At 35.4% G+C, this 16,181-nt stretch overlaps 1 protein-coding gene across 1 annotated transcript in view; it reads right to left on the bottom strand.

Moving 5' to 3' along the window:
• The window catches only part of LOC307064626 (DBIRD complex subunit ZNF326-like), a gene marked incomplete at both ends in the record, with an annotated part of 49,741 nt that overhangs the window by 11,809 nt on the left and 21,751 nt on the right, over positions 1–16,181 (bottom strand). The window contains 1 exon segment of the mRNA XM_079721280.1: positions 1,057–1,166. Coding sequence (XP_079577406.1) covers positions 1,057–1,166 — 110 coding nt within the window.

The following is a 16,181-nucleotide window of genomic DNA, read 5'->3' as shown; positions in this document are numbered from 1 at the left end:
AGGCCAGTGTACCTGTGGCATCATGAGTAAGGTAAGAGATGTAGTCAGAAAGACATCTGCAGGATCACATATGGAACTGCTGGCATGGTACCAAAGGTAGATTCAAATGAAGCTTTCAGAGATGTCATGCAGAGGGAGAGCTCAGTGTCTGGCAGTGACTGAAAGCAGTGTGAACAAATATTCATGAACATGTGGGATACTCCCTGGTGTATGTGGAAAGCTGGAGTGGGGGTGAGGACTTTACAAGGGAACTAGAGAGAATAAGTTAGCAAGCAGGTAGGGGTGAGAGCAGGAGAATTTGGGTTGTTTGTTACTGTATCCCATCAGTACCCACAGACAGCTGATTGAGCCTAATGAAACTTAGGGATGCATCTGTAACTAGAGGAGAAAGAAAGCTATTCAGCACTTTCTTTTCTCACTCAAAATCTTGTGCTTCCTTGGAATGCTGCCTCTCTAGGTTCCTGGCAGGCCCCCCGCGTTCTGATGAACAGAGCTCTGACTCTTCATTACTTCCCAAAGATAACCCCACCGCTGTTGACTCCAGATTTCCTCCTCTGGTGTTCTGGAGTGTGGGAAAAGCTAGAAGAAATAATTTAGGATCTCTGAAGCAGAAGGGAAACACTTAAAGTCTACAGGCCACGTTTCTAACATGCCATGTATCCAGAGGTGGTTTCTAGGCATGTACAATTTTGATTTGTTTGGAAACCAGTGCTGTCAGACAGAGATAAGTGAGTAGGCCACTCCTGAATTGTAATCACCGCTTAGCCCTCTGTAAGACTCCTGAGGACAAGGATTATGTTCATTTGTTTATAACTGTATCCTCAGCTCCTAGTATTAATGTCTGGCACCTAGTAAGCACTCAGTGGATGTGAGGTGAATAAATAATGTTGCATGAACATTCAGACTTATAAAAAGTAGGTAACACAAAACAAAATAAAATAGCTGGACACATCTATTCTCAAAAAGGTCTGTATATTTATAGACATATACTTCCAAGAGAAAAATAACTAGAACATTCATTCATACAATCAGTTCATTTTATTTTTGAGCACCTACCATGTGCAAGGCATTGTGTTAGAAGCTGGAGGCGGAAGAAAGAGTAAGACACAGACCTTTCTGGGAAGCGGAGGACTCCAGGATAGGGTAGAGAAATATCTACAGCACGTCTATTGGTGAGTAGAGGGAGAAAAGGTCAAAAAGCCTGCGAATGCTTCCTAGAACCACTGAATCTAAGGAGGTTTTTTTTTTTTTCTAAGGAGGCTTTTTTTTTTAATCCTAATACATTCAAGCAAAACATTTAGAGTTCAAATTCCACACCCAACTGTTTTTAATACATCTAGACCAGTGGTTCTCAACTGGGAGAGATTTTGCCTCCAAAGGGACATTTGTCGATGACTGGAAACATTTTTGACTGTCACGACAGGCAGTATGCTACTGGAATCTATGAAGCAGAGGCCATGGATGTTGCTAACCATCCTATAATGCACAGGACAGCCTTCCACAACAAAGAATTAGACTCTCCAGAATGTCAACAGTGCCAAGATTAAGAATCCCTGATCTCGAATGACAGAAGAATTAGGAAGTACCATGCAAATAAAAACACAAGTATATAATTTAGTCAAGATTTCTCTAATGTAATTAATGTGATAATAGGAACATTTAATAGCTGCCTCAAATGTAAGTCAATAAAACACAAATAATAAAACAATAATTAGATTTTTGTGATAACTATGAATAAAGTCTCATGATATGTACAATTCAAATATTTATATTAATCAGTCATATTCCTAGCACCACATACCAAACACAGGGTCTTAGGAACACATTGCTTGATTAGAATTCCAAATTGAAGAATGTCACTCTTAAATAGAAACTGTGGGTTCTTTTATAGCTTTCAGCTTCTAGGATGGAAAAGACTTAGCCCATTCCTTTTGGGTTTAAAATTACATTACATAGTCATATGTTCAGCATCCTTTAGCTGGATACGTTTGTTCCCTGTAGGAAGTTTATAACTTGTAAAAGGAGTTTTATACAGAATACAAATTGGGAGTATTACATGACTACCTCTTGAGGACACTGAGTTGTAAAAACAACATCACTTTATCTGACGTAGTAGCTCTGGATTGGTCTGTCTGTTCACCCTAGGGCTGTCTGAAATTATAGATCAGGGACATCACTGTCATACCCCAGCTGCTGCAGAAAGCTACTGAAAGAAAAGGAGATTTATGAGTATTTTGGTTATGCTGAACCAAGGATACAGGAGCTATACAACAGGGAGCTTAGTGGCTCTAAATTGTAGGCATTATGCAAAAAGAAAATGCAGAGTTGGGTGTCAAGGGAGTCCTCCAGGAGCAATAGGACATCTTTGTAAAATCTCTAAAGAATAAATTTATTAAAGAATACCACCCTGTTGTTGCAGGCACTGAACTTTATATCCCAAGAAGAGATACAAGTTATTTGCAAGCAAACATCTGTCATTTAACAGTGAGAGTGACCTCAGCTCTGACAAGCAATTCAAACCCCAGTTGAGGAGAGTTATTTAACTCTTTGTGGTGGCTGAGTTTGGAGCTCCAACATTAGCAGGTTATGAATATCCTTGACAGTTGAGGAACTCTGATGCCGAAGGAAAAAATTATTGGGAATAATTATGATTGGTTCTGTTATATGAGCCATTTATTAATTATTTCCCTTTAATTATATCAGATTATCAGCTCATAATTAATTTTGACCAAAGGCCTGCGCAAACGTTATGGAGAAAAGAGTAGATGTAATGTAATCTTCAAAACACATTATGAAAGATCAAGACGGTTAAAATAAATGTGAAAAAAAACTAAATTTCTGTATTAATTTTACATAAAGGTTTACCAAGCCAATACATCCTTTTCTCTTTTATCTCTAATTAAAAATAAATAAATGAACTCTGACATTTAGGTAACAGTAAGAAAACTAAAATTAAATGTTGAAAGCCAACTAAGCACCCCAGACAGTACTAGGTGTTTATTTACACTCATTTAATCTTTGTTTCAATCATACAGGGAAGATAATAGTATCTTCATTTTATATATGAGAAAATTGGGGCTTTTCTTAATTTAAATGTTTTTCCTAAGACGGACAAAACTAGAACATGGTACAGCTGGGATAGGGAGCGGGGAATAGCGGGGAAGAAAGATCTGTTGAATCCCAAGGCTAAGAAGCTGTGTTACACTATGTTGCTACAAGAAATTATATTTTTACTTTTGTCAGACACATGAATATTAAAACTCATCACTTGAAAGAGAAAGCATTAATACTATAAAAGTTGATCATGAGTTCCCCATAGCTCCATGCCTACATATCCAATTGCTTATTTGATATCACCATTTCAATGTTCCACAGGGAATAGCAACTTAACATGCCCCCAATCCATTTATCATCTACCTCACCTAAACTTGCTCTTCTTCTTGCTTCTCCTACCTCAAGGAACAGTATTAACATCTACCTAGTTGCAAAGAAAAATAGATTAGAAGGAAATACACAAAAACTGCTAATTGTGCTGTTATTTGAGTGGTTGGATTCTAGGTGTTTTTTATTTTATTCTTTATACTGCTCTGATTTTCCAGATTCATTTAAAACATTTACATTACACACATGACATATGATTATATCCTTGTTTAAAAACAAAAAAGAAAAAATAGGTTAAATGAAAAACAAAAAGTTACCACTTTCCCAATGCAACTTCCCACTTTACATGTAAACACTGTTTCTGTATTCCTTCAGACTTTTTCTACGTAAATACATTACTTTTAATTTTATGCACTTCTATACAAATATATAGTTTGGAATTTATATATTTATATATACACACATGTGGTTTTTCCAAGTAAAATTCTAATATATACATTATATTGTAACTTGCTTTTATCTTCTTAACAGTATGTCTTAGACATTCTTCCATGTCAAAGCATACAGGTCTCTCTCATTCTTTCTAATGGCTATATAGTATTCAACTGTTGTGCTTGTATGGCAATTTAATTATTCCCCTATTGCTAAGTATTTAGGTTGTTTCCAATTTCTCATTGTTACAAATAATATTGCAAAGATAATTCCTTCAGATATATTCTGCTTCAGCAATTTTTAGACACACCCTTTCCCTCCACATTTTATCATCTCTGGGACTGGAATGCATCTTACAATTGATGACATCTTATGATTGCTGCCAGCCAGGTGGTATTTTTTTGATACCTTCTGGTAATAGTAAAAAAGCATCAACCTCAATACATTTTAGGTTAGATGAAATGTTATCTTTGCATTCACATGCATTTCAGATTTCAGGCGAATGTATAGCTATTTATAGGTAAGATGGCTGGATCAAATTATATGTGCATTTTAAATTTTGCAAGTTACTTCCAAATTTCCCTCCTAAATAAGGCAAATCAATTTATTCAGCCATCAACCATCTGACAGAGGGCCTACTTTCCTCACCATAGTGGCTATTATAAATATTTGAATATTTATCAACACAATGGTTGATAAATTAGAGCTCTTTCACTTAATCTTTGATCTCTTAAACATATTGCAAATATTTTCTCCTCTTCTGTCACTCCTCTTTCAACTTCATTTAGGGTGTCTTTCACCCTGCAATAGTTTCTTTCATGTCCCAAATTTGTATTTTTCCCTTATGTCTTCTGGGCTTTATATCTTGCTTAGAAAGACCTCCACCCCAAAATTATAAATGATTTTCATACATTTTTAGAACTTGTGTAGTTTTTTCTTTAACCTTGGTCTCTTTAATCCATTTGAAATTTATTTTGTGTATAGAGTGACACAGGCATTTACCTTCCTCCAATGTAACTATTCTACTGTCTCCAGATCATTCAGTGTATTTTTTTACCCATGGTTCAAAATGGTATCTTTATCATATACTATGTATCTGCATAGTGTAGCCTGTTTCATTAATCTGTTCCATTGATCTACTGATCTTTAATATATTACTGTAGTTTTGTTGTTCATCTCTAGTAATAAACATAAGCCAAATTTTCCTCATTGCTCTTTTTTCAAGTTTGTTTTTCTTGGTTATTTACTTTGTGTATGAATTTCTGAATCAGCTTAAATGGCACATACTGCTCATAGTACCCCAATATCCATTTTCACCTTTCTTATTAACAGACCCCTGCTTTTTACTGGGAACATGACCATACAGAATATATACAATTCCCTGCCTTTTTGGCAGGTGTGTTCATGTGGATGTTTTAAGCAGTGGGATCAATGGAAGTAATTTTCACATACTGAGGTATGGGGAAGTTATTCTGGCTTATACATGATTTAACCTGAACTTTAGGCTAACCAAAACTGCCAGTTTGCAGCCTATTAAACATGCATTGTACATCTGCTTTAAACATTACACCAAAAAAATGCATTTAAAAATCAAAATGGAGTAACTGTGGTTCAAGCATTCAAAATGGAGCTGGTGGCCATTGTGGATGTGGTATCAGACATGTTTCTTCATCACTGAGAACTTGAATTTTCGGAACTGTATCATACTAAAGGAACTGTATCATACTCAAGGACACCACCAGCCATTCTCAAAACAATATCTGCTAGCAGCTGCCAACTGCAACCTTGTGGTCTCAAGCTCTCCTGTTGTAACTATGCAACCATTTCGGCCCCTAATCAATCCTTGCTTAAAAAGCAGTTACTTCTTGCCAGCTCCAATTGTAATTTTTGACAATTTATGTAATTTTGTGTTTTTTGCCTTTATAAACCTCCCTCCATTTTGCAGTTCAGTGGAACACAATTCAAATGCTTCTTGAGGAGTGGCAGCATATATTTAAAGTGATAAAAGGGAAAAAACTACAACCAAGATTACTCTACCCAGCAAGGATCTCATTCACATTCGATGGAGAAATCCAAAGCCTTACAGACAAGCAAAAGCTAAGAGAATTCAGCACCACCAAACCAGCTCTACAACAAATGCTAAAGGAACTTCTCTAGGCGGGAAACACCAGAGAAGAAAAAGACCCACAAAAACGAACCCAAATCAATTAAGAAAATGGTAATAAGAACATACATATCGATAATCACTTTGCATGTAAATGGATTAAATGCTCCAACCAAAAGACACAGGCTCGCTGAATAGATACAAAAACAAGACCCGTATATATGCTGTCTACAAGAGACCTACTTCAGACCTAGGGACACATACAGACTGAAAGTGAGGAAATGGAAAAAGATATTCCATGCAAATGGAAATCACAAGAAAGCTGGAGTAGCAATACTCATATCAGATAAAATAGACTTAAAAAAAAAGACTGTTACAAGAGATAAGGAAGGACACTACATAATGATAATGATCAAGGGATCAATCTAAGAAGAACATAGAATTATAAATATATATGCACCCAAAATAGGAGCACCTCAATACATAAGAAAAATGCTAACAGCCATAAGAGGAAATTGACAGTAACACAATGATAGTGGGGGACTTTAACACCTCACTTACACCAATAGACAGATCATCCAGACAGAAAATTAATGAGGCACAAGCTTTAAATGACACAATAGACCAGATAGACTTAACTGATATTTATAGGTCATTCCACCCGAAAGTGGAAGAATACACTTTCTTCTCAAGTGCACATGGAACATTCGCCAGAATATATCACATCTTGGATCACAAATCAAGCCTTGGAAAATTTAAGAAAACTGAAATCGTATCAAGCATCTTTTCTGACCACAATGCTATGAGATTAGAAATCAATTACAGGGAAAAAAAAAAAAAAAAACTGTAAGAAACACAAACACATGGAGGCTAAACAGTGCACTGCTAAATAACCAAGGGATCACTGAAGAAATCAAAGAAATTTTAAAAAACCTAGAAACAAATGACAGTGAAAACACAATGATCCAAAACCTATGGGATGCAGCAAAAGCAGTTCTAAGAGGGAAGTTTATAGCAATTCAAGCTCACCTCAAGAAACAAGAAAAATCTCAAATAAATAATCTAACCTTACACGTAAAGCAACTAGAAAAAGAAGAACAAAGAAAACCCGAAGTTAGCAGAAGTAAAGAAATCACAAAGATCAAGCAGAAATAAATGAAATAGAAATGAAGAATAGCAAAGAACAATAAAACTAGAAGTTGATTCTTTGAGAAGATAAACAAAATTGATAAACCTTTAGCCAGACTCATCAAGACAAAAAGGGAGAAGACTCAAATCAATAAAATTAGAAATGAAGAAGGAGAAATTACAACTGAAAAAGGAGAAATTACCACAGAAATACAAAGGCTCATGAGAGACTACTACAAGCAACTCTATGCCAATAAAATTGACAACCTGGAAGAAATGGATAATTCTTGGAAATGTACAACTTTCCAAGACTGAACCAGGAAGAATTAGAAAATATAAACAGACCAATCACAAGTAGTGAAATTAAAACTGTAATTAAAAATCTTCCAACAAACAAAAGTCCAGGACCAGATGGCTTCATAGGTGAATTCTATCAAACATTTAGAGAAGAGTTAACAACTATCCTCTCAAACTCTTCCAAAAACTTGCAGAGGGAGGAACACGCCCAAACTCGTTCTACAAGGCCATCATCACCCTGATACCAAAACCAGACAAAGATATCACACAAAAAAGAAAATTACAGACCAATATCACTGATGAACATAGATGCAAAAATCCTCAACAAAATACTAGCAAACAGAATCCAACAACACATTAAAACTATCATACATTATGATCAAGTGGGATTTATCCCAGGGATGCAAGATTCTTCAATATACACAAATCAATCAATGTGATACACCATATTAACAAATTGAAGGAGAAAAACCATATGATCATCTCAATAGATGCAGAAAAAGCTTTTGACAAAATTCAACACCCATTTATGATAAAAACTTTCCATAAAGAGGACATAGAGGGAAACTACCTCAGCATAATAAAGGCTATATACAACAAACCCACAGCAAGTATCATTCTAAATGGTGCAAAACTGAAAGCATTTCCTCTAAGATCAGGAACGAAACAAGGATGTCCACTCATGCCACTATTATTCAACATGGTATTGGAAGTCCTAGCCACAGCAATCAGACAAGATGAAGAAATAAAAGCAATACAAATTGGAAAAGAAGAAGTAATACCATCACTGTTTGCAGATGACATGATACTATACATAGAAAATCCTAAAGATGCCACCAGAAAAGTATAAAACTAATCAATAAATCTGGTAAGGTTGCAGGATACAAAATTAATGCACGAAATCTCTTGCATTCCTATAAACTAATGACGAAAGATCAGAAAGAGAAATTAAGGAAACAATCCCATTTACCATTGCAACAAAAATAATAAAATACCTAGTAATAAACCTACCTAAGGAGGCAAAAGACCTGTACTCCAAAAACTATAAAACACTGATGAAAGAAATCAAAGATGACACAAAAAGATGGAGAGATATACCATGCTTCTGGACTGGAAAAATCAGTATTGTGAAAATGACTATACTACCCAAAGCAATCTACAGATTCAATGCAATCCCTATCAAATTACCAATGACATTTTTTCACAGAATTAGAATAAAAATATTTTACAATTTGTACGAAAACACAAAAGACCCTGAATAGCCAAAGCAATCTTGAGGGGAAAAAAAAGGAGCTGGAGGACTCAGACTCCCTGACTTCAGAATATACTACAAAGCTACAGTAATCAAGACAGTATGGTACTGGCACAAAAACAGAAATATAAATCAATGGTACAGGATAGAAAGCCCAAAGATAAACCCACTCACCTATGGTCAACTAATCTATGACAAAGGAGACAAGAATATACAATGGAGAAAAGACAGCCTCTTCAATAAGTGGTGCTGGAAAAACTGGACAGCCACATGTAAAAGAATGAAATTAGAACACTCCCTAACAACATACACAAAACTAAACTCCAAATGAATTAAAGACCTAAATGTAATACCAGACACTATAAAACTCTTAGAGGAAAATATAGGAAAAACATTCTTTGACATAGATCACAGCAAGATCTTTTATAACCTACCTCCTAGAGTAATAAAAACAAAAATAAGCAAATGGGACCTAATTAAACTTAAAAGCTTTCACACATCTGTCGATGGACACTTAGGTTGCTTCCATGTCCTAGCTATTGTAAATAGTGCTGTGATGAACATTGTGGTACATGACTTTTTTTGAATTATGGTTTTCTCAGGGTATATGCCCAGTAGTGGGATTGCTGGGTCATATGGTAGTTCTATTTTTAGTTTTTTAGTCTGGCATACAGAGTGAAGTAAGTCAGAAAGAGAAAAACAAATACCGTATGCTAAACCATATATACGGAATCCAAAAACAAAACAAAAAATGGTTCTGATGAATCTTGGGGCAGGTCATGAATAAAGTTACAGATGTAGAGAATGGACTTGAGGACATGGCGAGGGGGAAGGGTAAGCTGAGACGAAGTGAGAGAGTAACACTGACATATATACACTACCAAATGTGAAATAGCTAGTGGGAAGCAGCTGCATAGCACAGGGAGATCAGCTCGGTGCTCGACCACCTAGAGGGGTGGGATAAGGAGGGTGGGAGGGAGATGCAAGAGGGAGGGGATGTGGGGATATACATATGCATATAGCTGATTCACTGTGTTATACAGCAGAAACTAACACAACATTGTAAAGCAATTACACTCCATAAAGATGTTAAAAAAAATCATGGGAATTATGACTAAAGAACTAAATGTAATAAATCTCACAGTATATGAAAGTTGAGAAGTAAAGTACGGGAGGGGTTCTGGGAAGAAGTATAAGATACCTGACTGTCTACAACTAAAACACAACCTAAAAGCACCAATGACACCTATACAAAGATTTGTGCACTTTATTGTATATACGTTATTTCTCAAAAAGAATGACACTGTACCTTCATGTTTTGCAGAGTCTTTTTTCTTAACTCTGGAAGAATATTCCAAGAAATAGTATATCTTTCTGTGAAAAGATATTTACTTGACGTTTGACAATTCCTTCAGTTTCACTTACTCTTTTTCTCTGATATATACAAATAAATTAAATATATTTTAAAAAAGAAAAGAAAGAAAGCTTTCACACAGCAAAGGAAACCATAAACAAGATGAAAAGACAACCTACAGTATGGGAGAAAATATTTGCAAATGAAGCAATGGACAAAGGATTAATCTCCAAAATATACAAACAGCTCATGCAGCTCTATAGCAAAAAAAGAACCCAATCAAAAAATGGGCAGAAGACCTAAATAGACATGTCACCAAAGAAGACATACAGATGGCCAAGAGGCACATGAAAAGATGCTCAACATCACTAATTACTAGAGAAATGCAAATCAAAACTACAATGAGGTATCACCTCACACTGGTCAGAATGGCCATCATCAAAAAATCTACAAGCAATAAATGCTGGAGAGGGTGCGGAGAAAAGAGAACCCTCTTGCACTGTTGGTGGGAATGTAAACTGATACGGCCACTGTGGAAAACAGTACGGAGGTTCCTTAAAAAACTAAAAATATAACTACCATATGACCCAGCAATCCCACTACTGGACATATACCCTGAGAAAACCATAATTCAAAAAGGCACATGCACCCCAATGTTCATTGCAGCTCTATTTACAATAGCCAGGACATGGAAGCAACCTAAGTGTCCATCGATAGATGAATGGATAAAGAAGATATGGTACATATATATATAATGGACTATTACTCAGCCACAAAAAGAAATGAAATTGGGTCATTTGAAGAGATGTAGGTGGACCTAGTCTGTCATACAGAGTGAAGTCAGAAAGAGAAAAACAAATACCGTATGCTAACACATATATATGGAATCTAAGGGGAAAAAAAGTCATGAAGAACCTAGGGGCAAGACGGGAATAAAGACACAGACCTACTAGAGAATGGACTTGAGGATATGGGGAGGGGGAAGGGTAAGCTGGGACAAAGTGAGAGATTGGCATGGACATATATACACTACCAAACGTAAAATAGCTAGCTAGTGGGAAGCAGCCGCATAGCACGAGGAGATCAGCTCGGTGCTTTGTGACCACCTAGAGAGGGGTGGGATAGGGAGGGTGGTAGGGAGGGAGACGCAAGAGGGAAGAGATATGGGAACATATGTATAACTGATTCAGTTTGTTATAAAGCAGAAACACACCATTGTAAAGCAATTATACTCCAAGAAAGGTGTTTTTAAAAAAAAAATCTGGGCTTCCCTGGTGGCGCAGTGGTTGAGAGTCCGCCTGCCGATGCAGGGGAAACGGGTTCGTGCCCCGGTCCGGGAAGATCCCACATGCCGCGGAGCGGCTGGGCCCGTGAGCCATGGCCGCTGGGCCTGTGCGTCCGGAGCCTGTGCTCTGCAACGGGAGAGGCCACAACAGTGAGAGGCCCACATACCACAAAAAAAAAAAAAAAAAATCTGTCTTGTCATACTATAGCCACCCACTCTCACAGCTGCCTCTAAAAATAGAGGTAATTCCTTAACTGTCATCTGTATGTGGCTGTAGCTCTCTTCTTTTCACCAAAATCTGGTTCCTTATCTTATATCTTCTAGAAATGCCTCACAGCACCCTGGTTGTTTCCAGTGTGGTTATGGATTTATCTTCATTATTGTAATTTTTTATCATTGTGTAACTTCAGTAATTTTAATAGAACTTTAGAAGACAGTAACTTAAATCCAGTATGCATTTTGATCTGGAACTCTACCCAAATTCATACTTCATATTCATCTAATAACGAAGCTACTTGTAGTTCCCTTCCATACTCCCAGTCACCAGGGAGACCATCTCCCATCTCCATTAACACCACCTCACCTCTATCCCAATATACTAACTTAAAAAAAAATTTTAAAACGAAAACAGATGAACAAAAACTAGGAAAATCAAGAGAGAAGAGAGAAGTGGGAAGAGACTAGTATGACTGTTTCCAAGGAGCCCTCAAATGGTGGCAGCGCAGACTGAATTCACCACGGCCAAAAATCTGCCCCCAGCCTTGCAGGCTCCCTGACTTTGTTTGCATGCCAAGTAGAGATCCAGCTATCAGGGTAGGAACTATAACTATCAAATAAAGTGAAATTATTAATTTATAACATGAACTGTAAGTGCCCCATGGACTGAAACACTTCTGCCAGCATGACTACTCCATTTTCTGTCCATCAGCATAACGACAGTGGATGGCAAACTGTAATAAAAAGTTTGCTTGTCATTAATGCCCCTGAATTGTACACTCAAAAATGGTAAAGTGGTAAATTTTATGGTATGTATATTTTACATATATATAGAAAAAAGTCTGTATTCAAAACAAGGACAATTTGGTAGGTGAAGCAAATGTTAAAGAATTTAAGTCTAATAACAAGATAACTTGATACTATCTATCTCTATAATAAAAACAATCTTGTCAATAAAAATAGAATTCTCAAATATGTTTTAACATGTAATACTACCAATACTGCCTTTGTAGTTCTTTTATCTATATGTATGTCTGTGACTTTTGGGATACAAATTTCTGTAGATATTTTGTTATTTTTACCTCAATCTCATTCTTAGAAAGGATTATATTATATAATTATATTATATTATACTATAAACTATGATATAAATGAGTATATTTTATAATAGTGTGATATTATAAAATACAAATATAATATCTAGATGTTATAATATAGTCAGGTTATAGTCATATCTTGGCAACTCTAAGAACCACTCCTGTCTCCTGAAGTAGGATCATAAATTAAAATGTTTATGGGAACAGGCAGTTAATATAAATATGTTAAGACTGATATATAAGGCTGGAGAAGCAGACAAGGAACAAAACAAAACACGGATGCCACACTAAAAGGATTTGGATATTATACTAACTGGTAATGAAAGCCAATGAAGGATTTCAAGTAGGGGAATGAAACAAGAGAAAGCTTGTTATATGGGAGAACTACTATTCCTTTGATTTTACAAAATGCTTGTAAGAATTAAATAATCCAATAAGAGGGAAAAGAACAAAAACAAGGCCCTTTTCTGACTCCTCAGAAGTCCATAACAGGTCATTCCAATGCTTTTGTAAAATATAATGGAGTCTCTCCCAAACTTGTATCAGCTTATTAAAGGACAAAAGCTCCTGCTTTGATATGAGAGTTGAAGGCACTTAAATTTGTTTGAAGGCACTATAAATATTCTCAAATGCAGTCACTGACCACTACCATCAGAATCACCTGGGATACCTGTTAAAAACAAACCATCACCAAAGAATATGATCTAGTACATCTGGGGCACAGATGGCCCCAAACTCTTTTACAAAAATCTAAGAACTACTATCCTTCTTTCCTCAGAGAAGCCTTTTCTAATATTTATGATACCCATAAATGTTAGAAAGGCTGAAGAGTCTGCTAAAGAAAGCTGACAGGTATAGGTTTCAGAAAATGCAAAGGTCTGGAGATAGGCAAGTTTCATTAAAAACTAACAAAAAGCCATTGTAGCTAGTGGGAAAAATGACATGATATTAAGTCAGAAAGCTAAACCAGGCCTGAATGCCATGATAAGGAGTTTGGACTGACTGTACGGGTACCAAAAAAAAAAAACCCCAGGAGACTAACATTATCTGAATTAACATTTTTAAAAGACTATAGTTATGTGTGGAAAACTGAATCCTAGCAGGGTAAGAGTGGAAGCAAGATTCGTTAATAAGCTATTTCAATAGTTCAGGAAAAAGATGGTGACTTGAACTGGGGTTGGGAGCAGCAGAGGTATTAGAATGGGCAGATAAATTTTGGAAGTAGAAAACATAGACTTTCTTATAGATTGGAGGTAGACAGTGATAAAAAGAGAATACTGTAGGGTAGTCCCTAGGCTTCTGGCTTAAACAACTGTGTGTGCTGTATATAAATTTCTTTGGTTATTAGAACTACATGTTTTAGCCTTTTCATAAAGAAAACAAATAATACTTGGGTAAGAGAAGTTGAAAGGGTATTATAGATATTACATAAATCCTTATCACAAAAGTATTGAAAATATAAACACTAAGGATCACAAAAATTAGTCTGCCGGCAAACTAAACTGCCCATCTACAAATTATCTGATAAGATATATAAAATTTAAATCTCTGAATAAAGTACAATAACAAAATATTTTATTAATACCCTGCAAATAAGTTAATCTGAATAAAGGTTTTTACATTTCTGACAAAAATTAATACTTATTCTTTATCTCTCATTCTAAAACATTTACTTAGAAGTTGTTACACAGATTCTTGTTATACAGAATTCCAAAAGTTTCACATATCAAATTACTTGGGACACTTTTTTTTTTTTAAAGCACTCTACTAGTTCCAAAATAACCCAATACAGTCATCCCTCAGTACCTGCAGGGGACTGGTTCTATGACCCACACAGATACCAGAATCCGTGATGCTCAAGTCCGTTATATAAAATGGACATAGTATTTGCATATAACCTACGCACATCCTTCCCTACACTTTAAATCATCTCTAGATTACTTATAATGCCTGATTACAATGTGAGTGATATATAAAATATAAATGCTATGTAAATTGTTGCCAGTGCTTGGCAAATTCAAGTTTTGCTTTTAGGAAGTTTCTGGAATTTTTTTTTCCCGAATATTTTTGATCTGCAGTTGGTTGAATCTGGGGATGTGGAACCTGGGGATAGAGGGCCGCCTGCAATTCTAATCTCAAAGGGATCTATTCTCCTTTTACCTTAGCCCTTCCCCCAAATTTTAAAATAAACGAGAAACAGGAAGGTCCATCAAGTCCTATTAGCTTTAAAATCTGAACTCCTGAGCACAAAGGCTCTCTGCAGCCTATTTAAGTAAATACAGACTCCTAGATAGGATCCAAATTTCTCCTGTTTTCAACTAAACTTCTCTTACTTGGCTCCAAATCCCTACAAGCGGATATAAATGTCTATTGGATTTTCCCATCTTAAAGATAAGCAAATCTAGCCCACAACAATAAACCCAAATTGACCTCAAAAATCTATTTTTAAAAGCTTTGTTGTATGCAAAAAGAGAAATTATCTGTGAAATTCTACAAATGCCCATACATTCATCCCCTTAATGCCTTAAAATTACTTGATATACCCATATGTTCATCCATTCAATGCCTCAAAATTTTGAGAAGATAATTTCACTGGAAGAGTCCCCCTCTCAAAAGAGACCAGAGTAAAGATTCAAATAAGAGCACTACTTTTTTTAGTGATACAGATGGTCATTTGAAAATAGATAATCTATCAATCTCATTTTCTCTTTTAAATATGAAGCATATAAGCTATAAAAAGGAGAGAGAGATTCAAGAGAGAAATAATTCTTTTTTAAAAAGTGATAGTTTGCTTCTTGGTTCTTCAGCCAAAAACTGGCATGACAGAAGAACTAATATAACTATGAAAAATTATTTGTATTCAAATGTATTTCCAAGAAGATTTCAAGATCTGACACAGGCACAGAGTAAAGGAATGAATTAAAACAAATATAAAAAGGTCAGTTACAGACTGACTTCTATTTGAAACATGTTTTAAAATATTTTAATCATACTTAAAAAAAAGTGAAGTACATTTTTTTAATTCAAGTCTTCCAATTATCTTAAAACACTTATAAGCTGAACTCATACATTAAGGCAAATCCTGATTTTATATACTCATTTAATGATGAATTCTGTTTCATTTTAAATTGCTAATCCAGGGAGAGAGTTTTTGTATAAAACATTTTATTGCTACAAAGGGAAACATGGTCACAAAAAGGCTTTAAGCGTATCTTAACGCAAATTACTATATTCAATGTCCAATGCAGTAAAAAAATACACAGAGCACAAAATACTTGCCCAATTCATCTCTTCTAGGGTAAGTATTCAAAACATTAATGCACACTTGAATATATACTCCCAAGAGCAGCATTTAAGTTCAAATGATTAGAATAGATACACTAACAATACACATCTGTTATCCTCAACACCAATAAAGTAATAAAAATTAAGCTTAAAAATTATACAAACAATTTATTGAATCTAAGTTAGGTAGCTATAAAAACTAAACTAAAATAGTCTTACCTTCATTTTATTAAACAAATGTCAAACATTTAGAAATTATATAAAACAAATTGTAATCTGTGGACTGCATGCAACATGGGTGTTAACTCTCATTTTAAACTACTGATATTCTTACCCTTTTCCACATTGGG

Source organism: Hyperoodon ampullatus (genome assembly GCF_949752795.1).
Source record: "Hyperoodon ampullatus genome assembly, chromosome: 2".
In the NCBI taxonomy this organism is placed as follows: domain Eukaryota; kingdom Metazoa; phylum Chordata; class Mammalia; order Artiodactyla; family Ziphiidae; genus Hyperoodon; species Hyperoodon ampullatus.
Note: the sequence above shows the minus strand (reverse complement) of the source record. Positions and strands in the feature narration are given on the sequence as shown.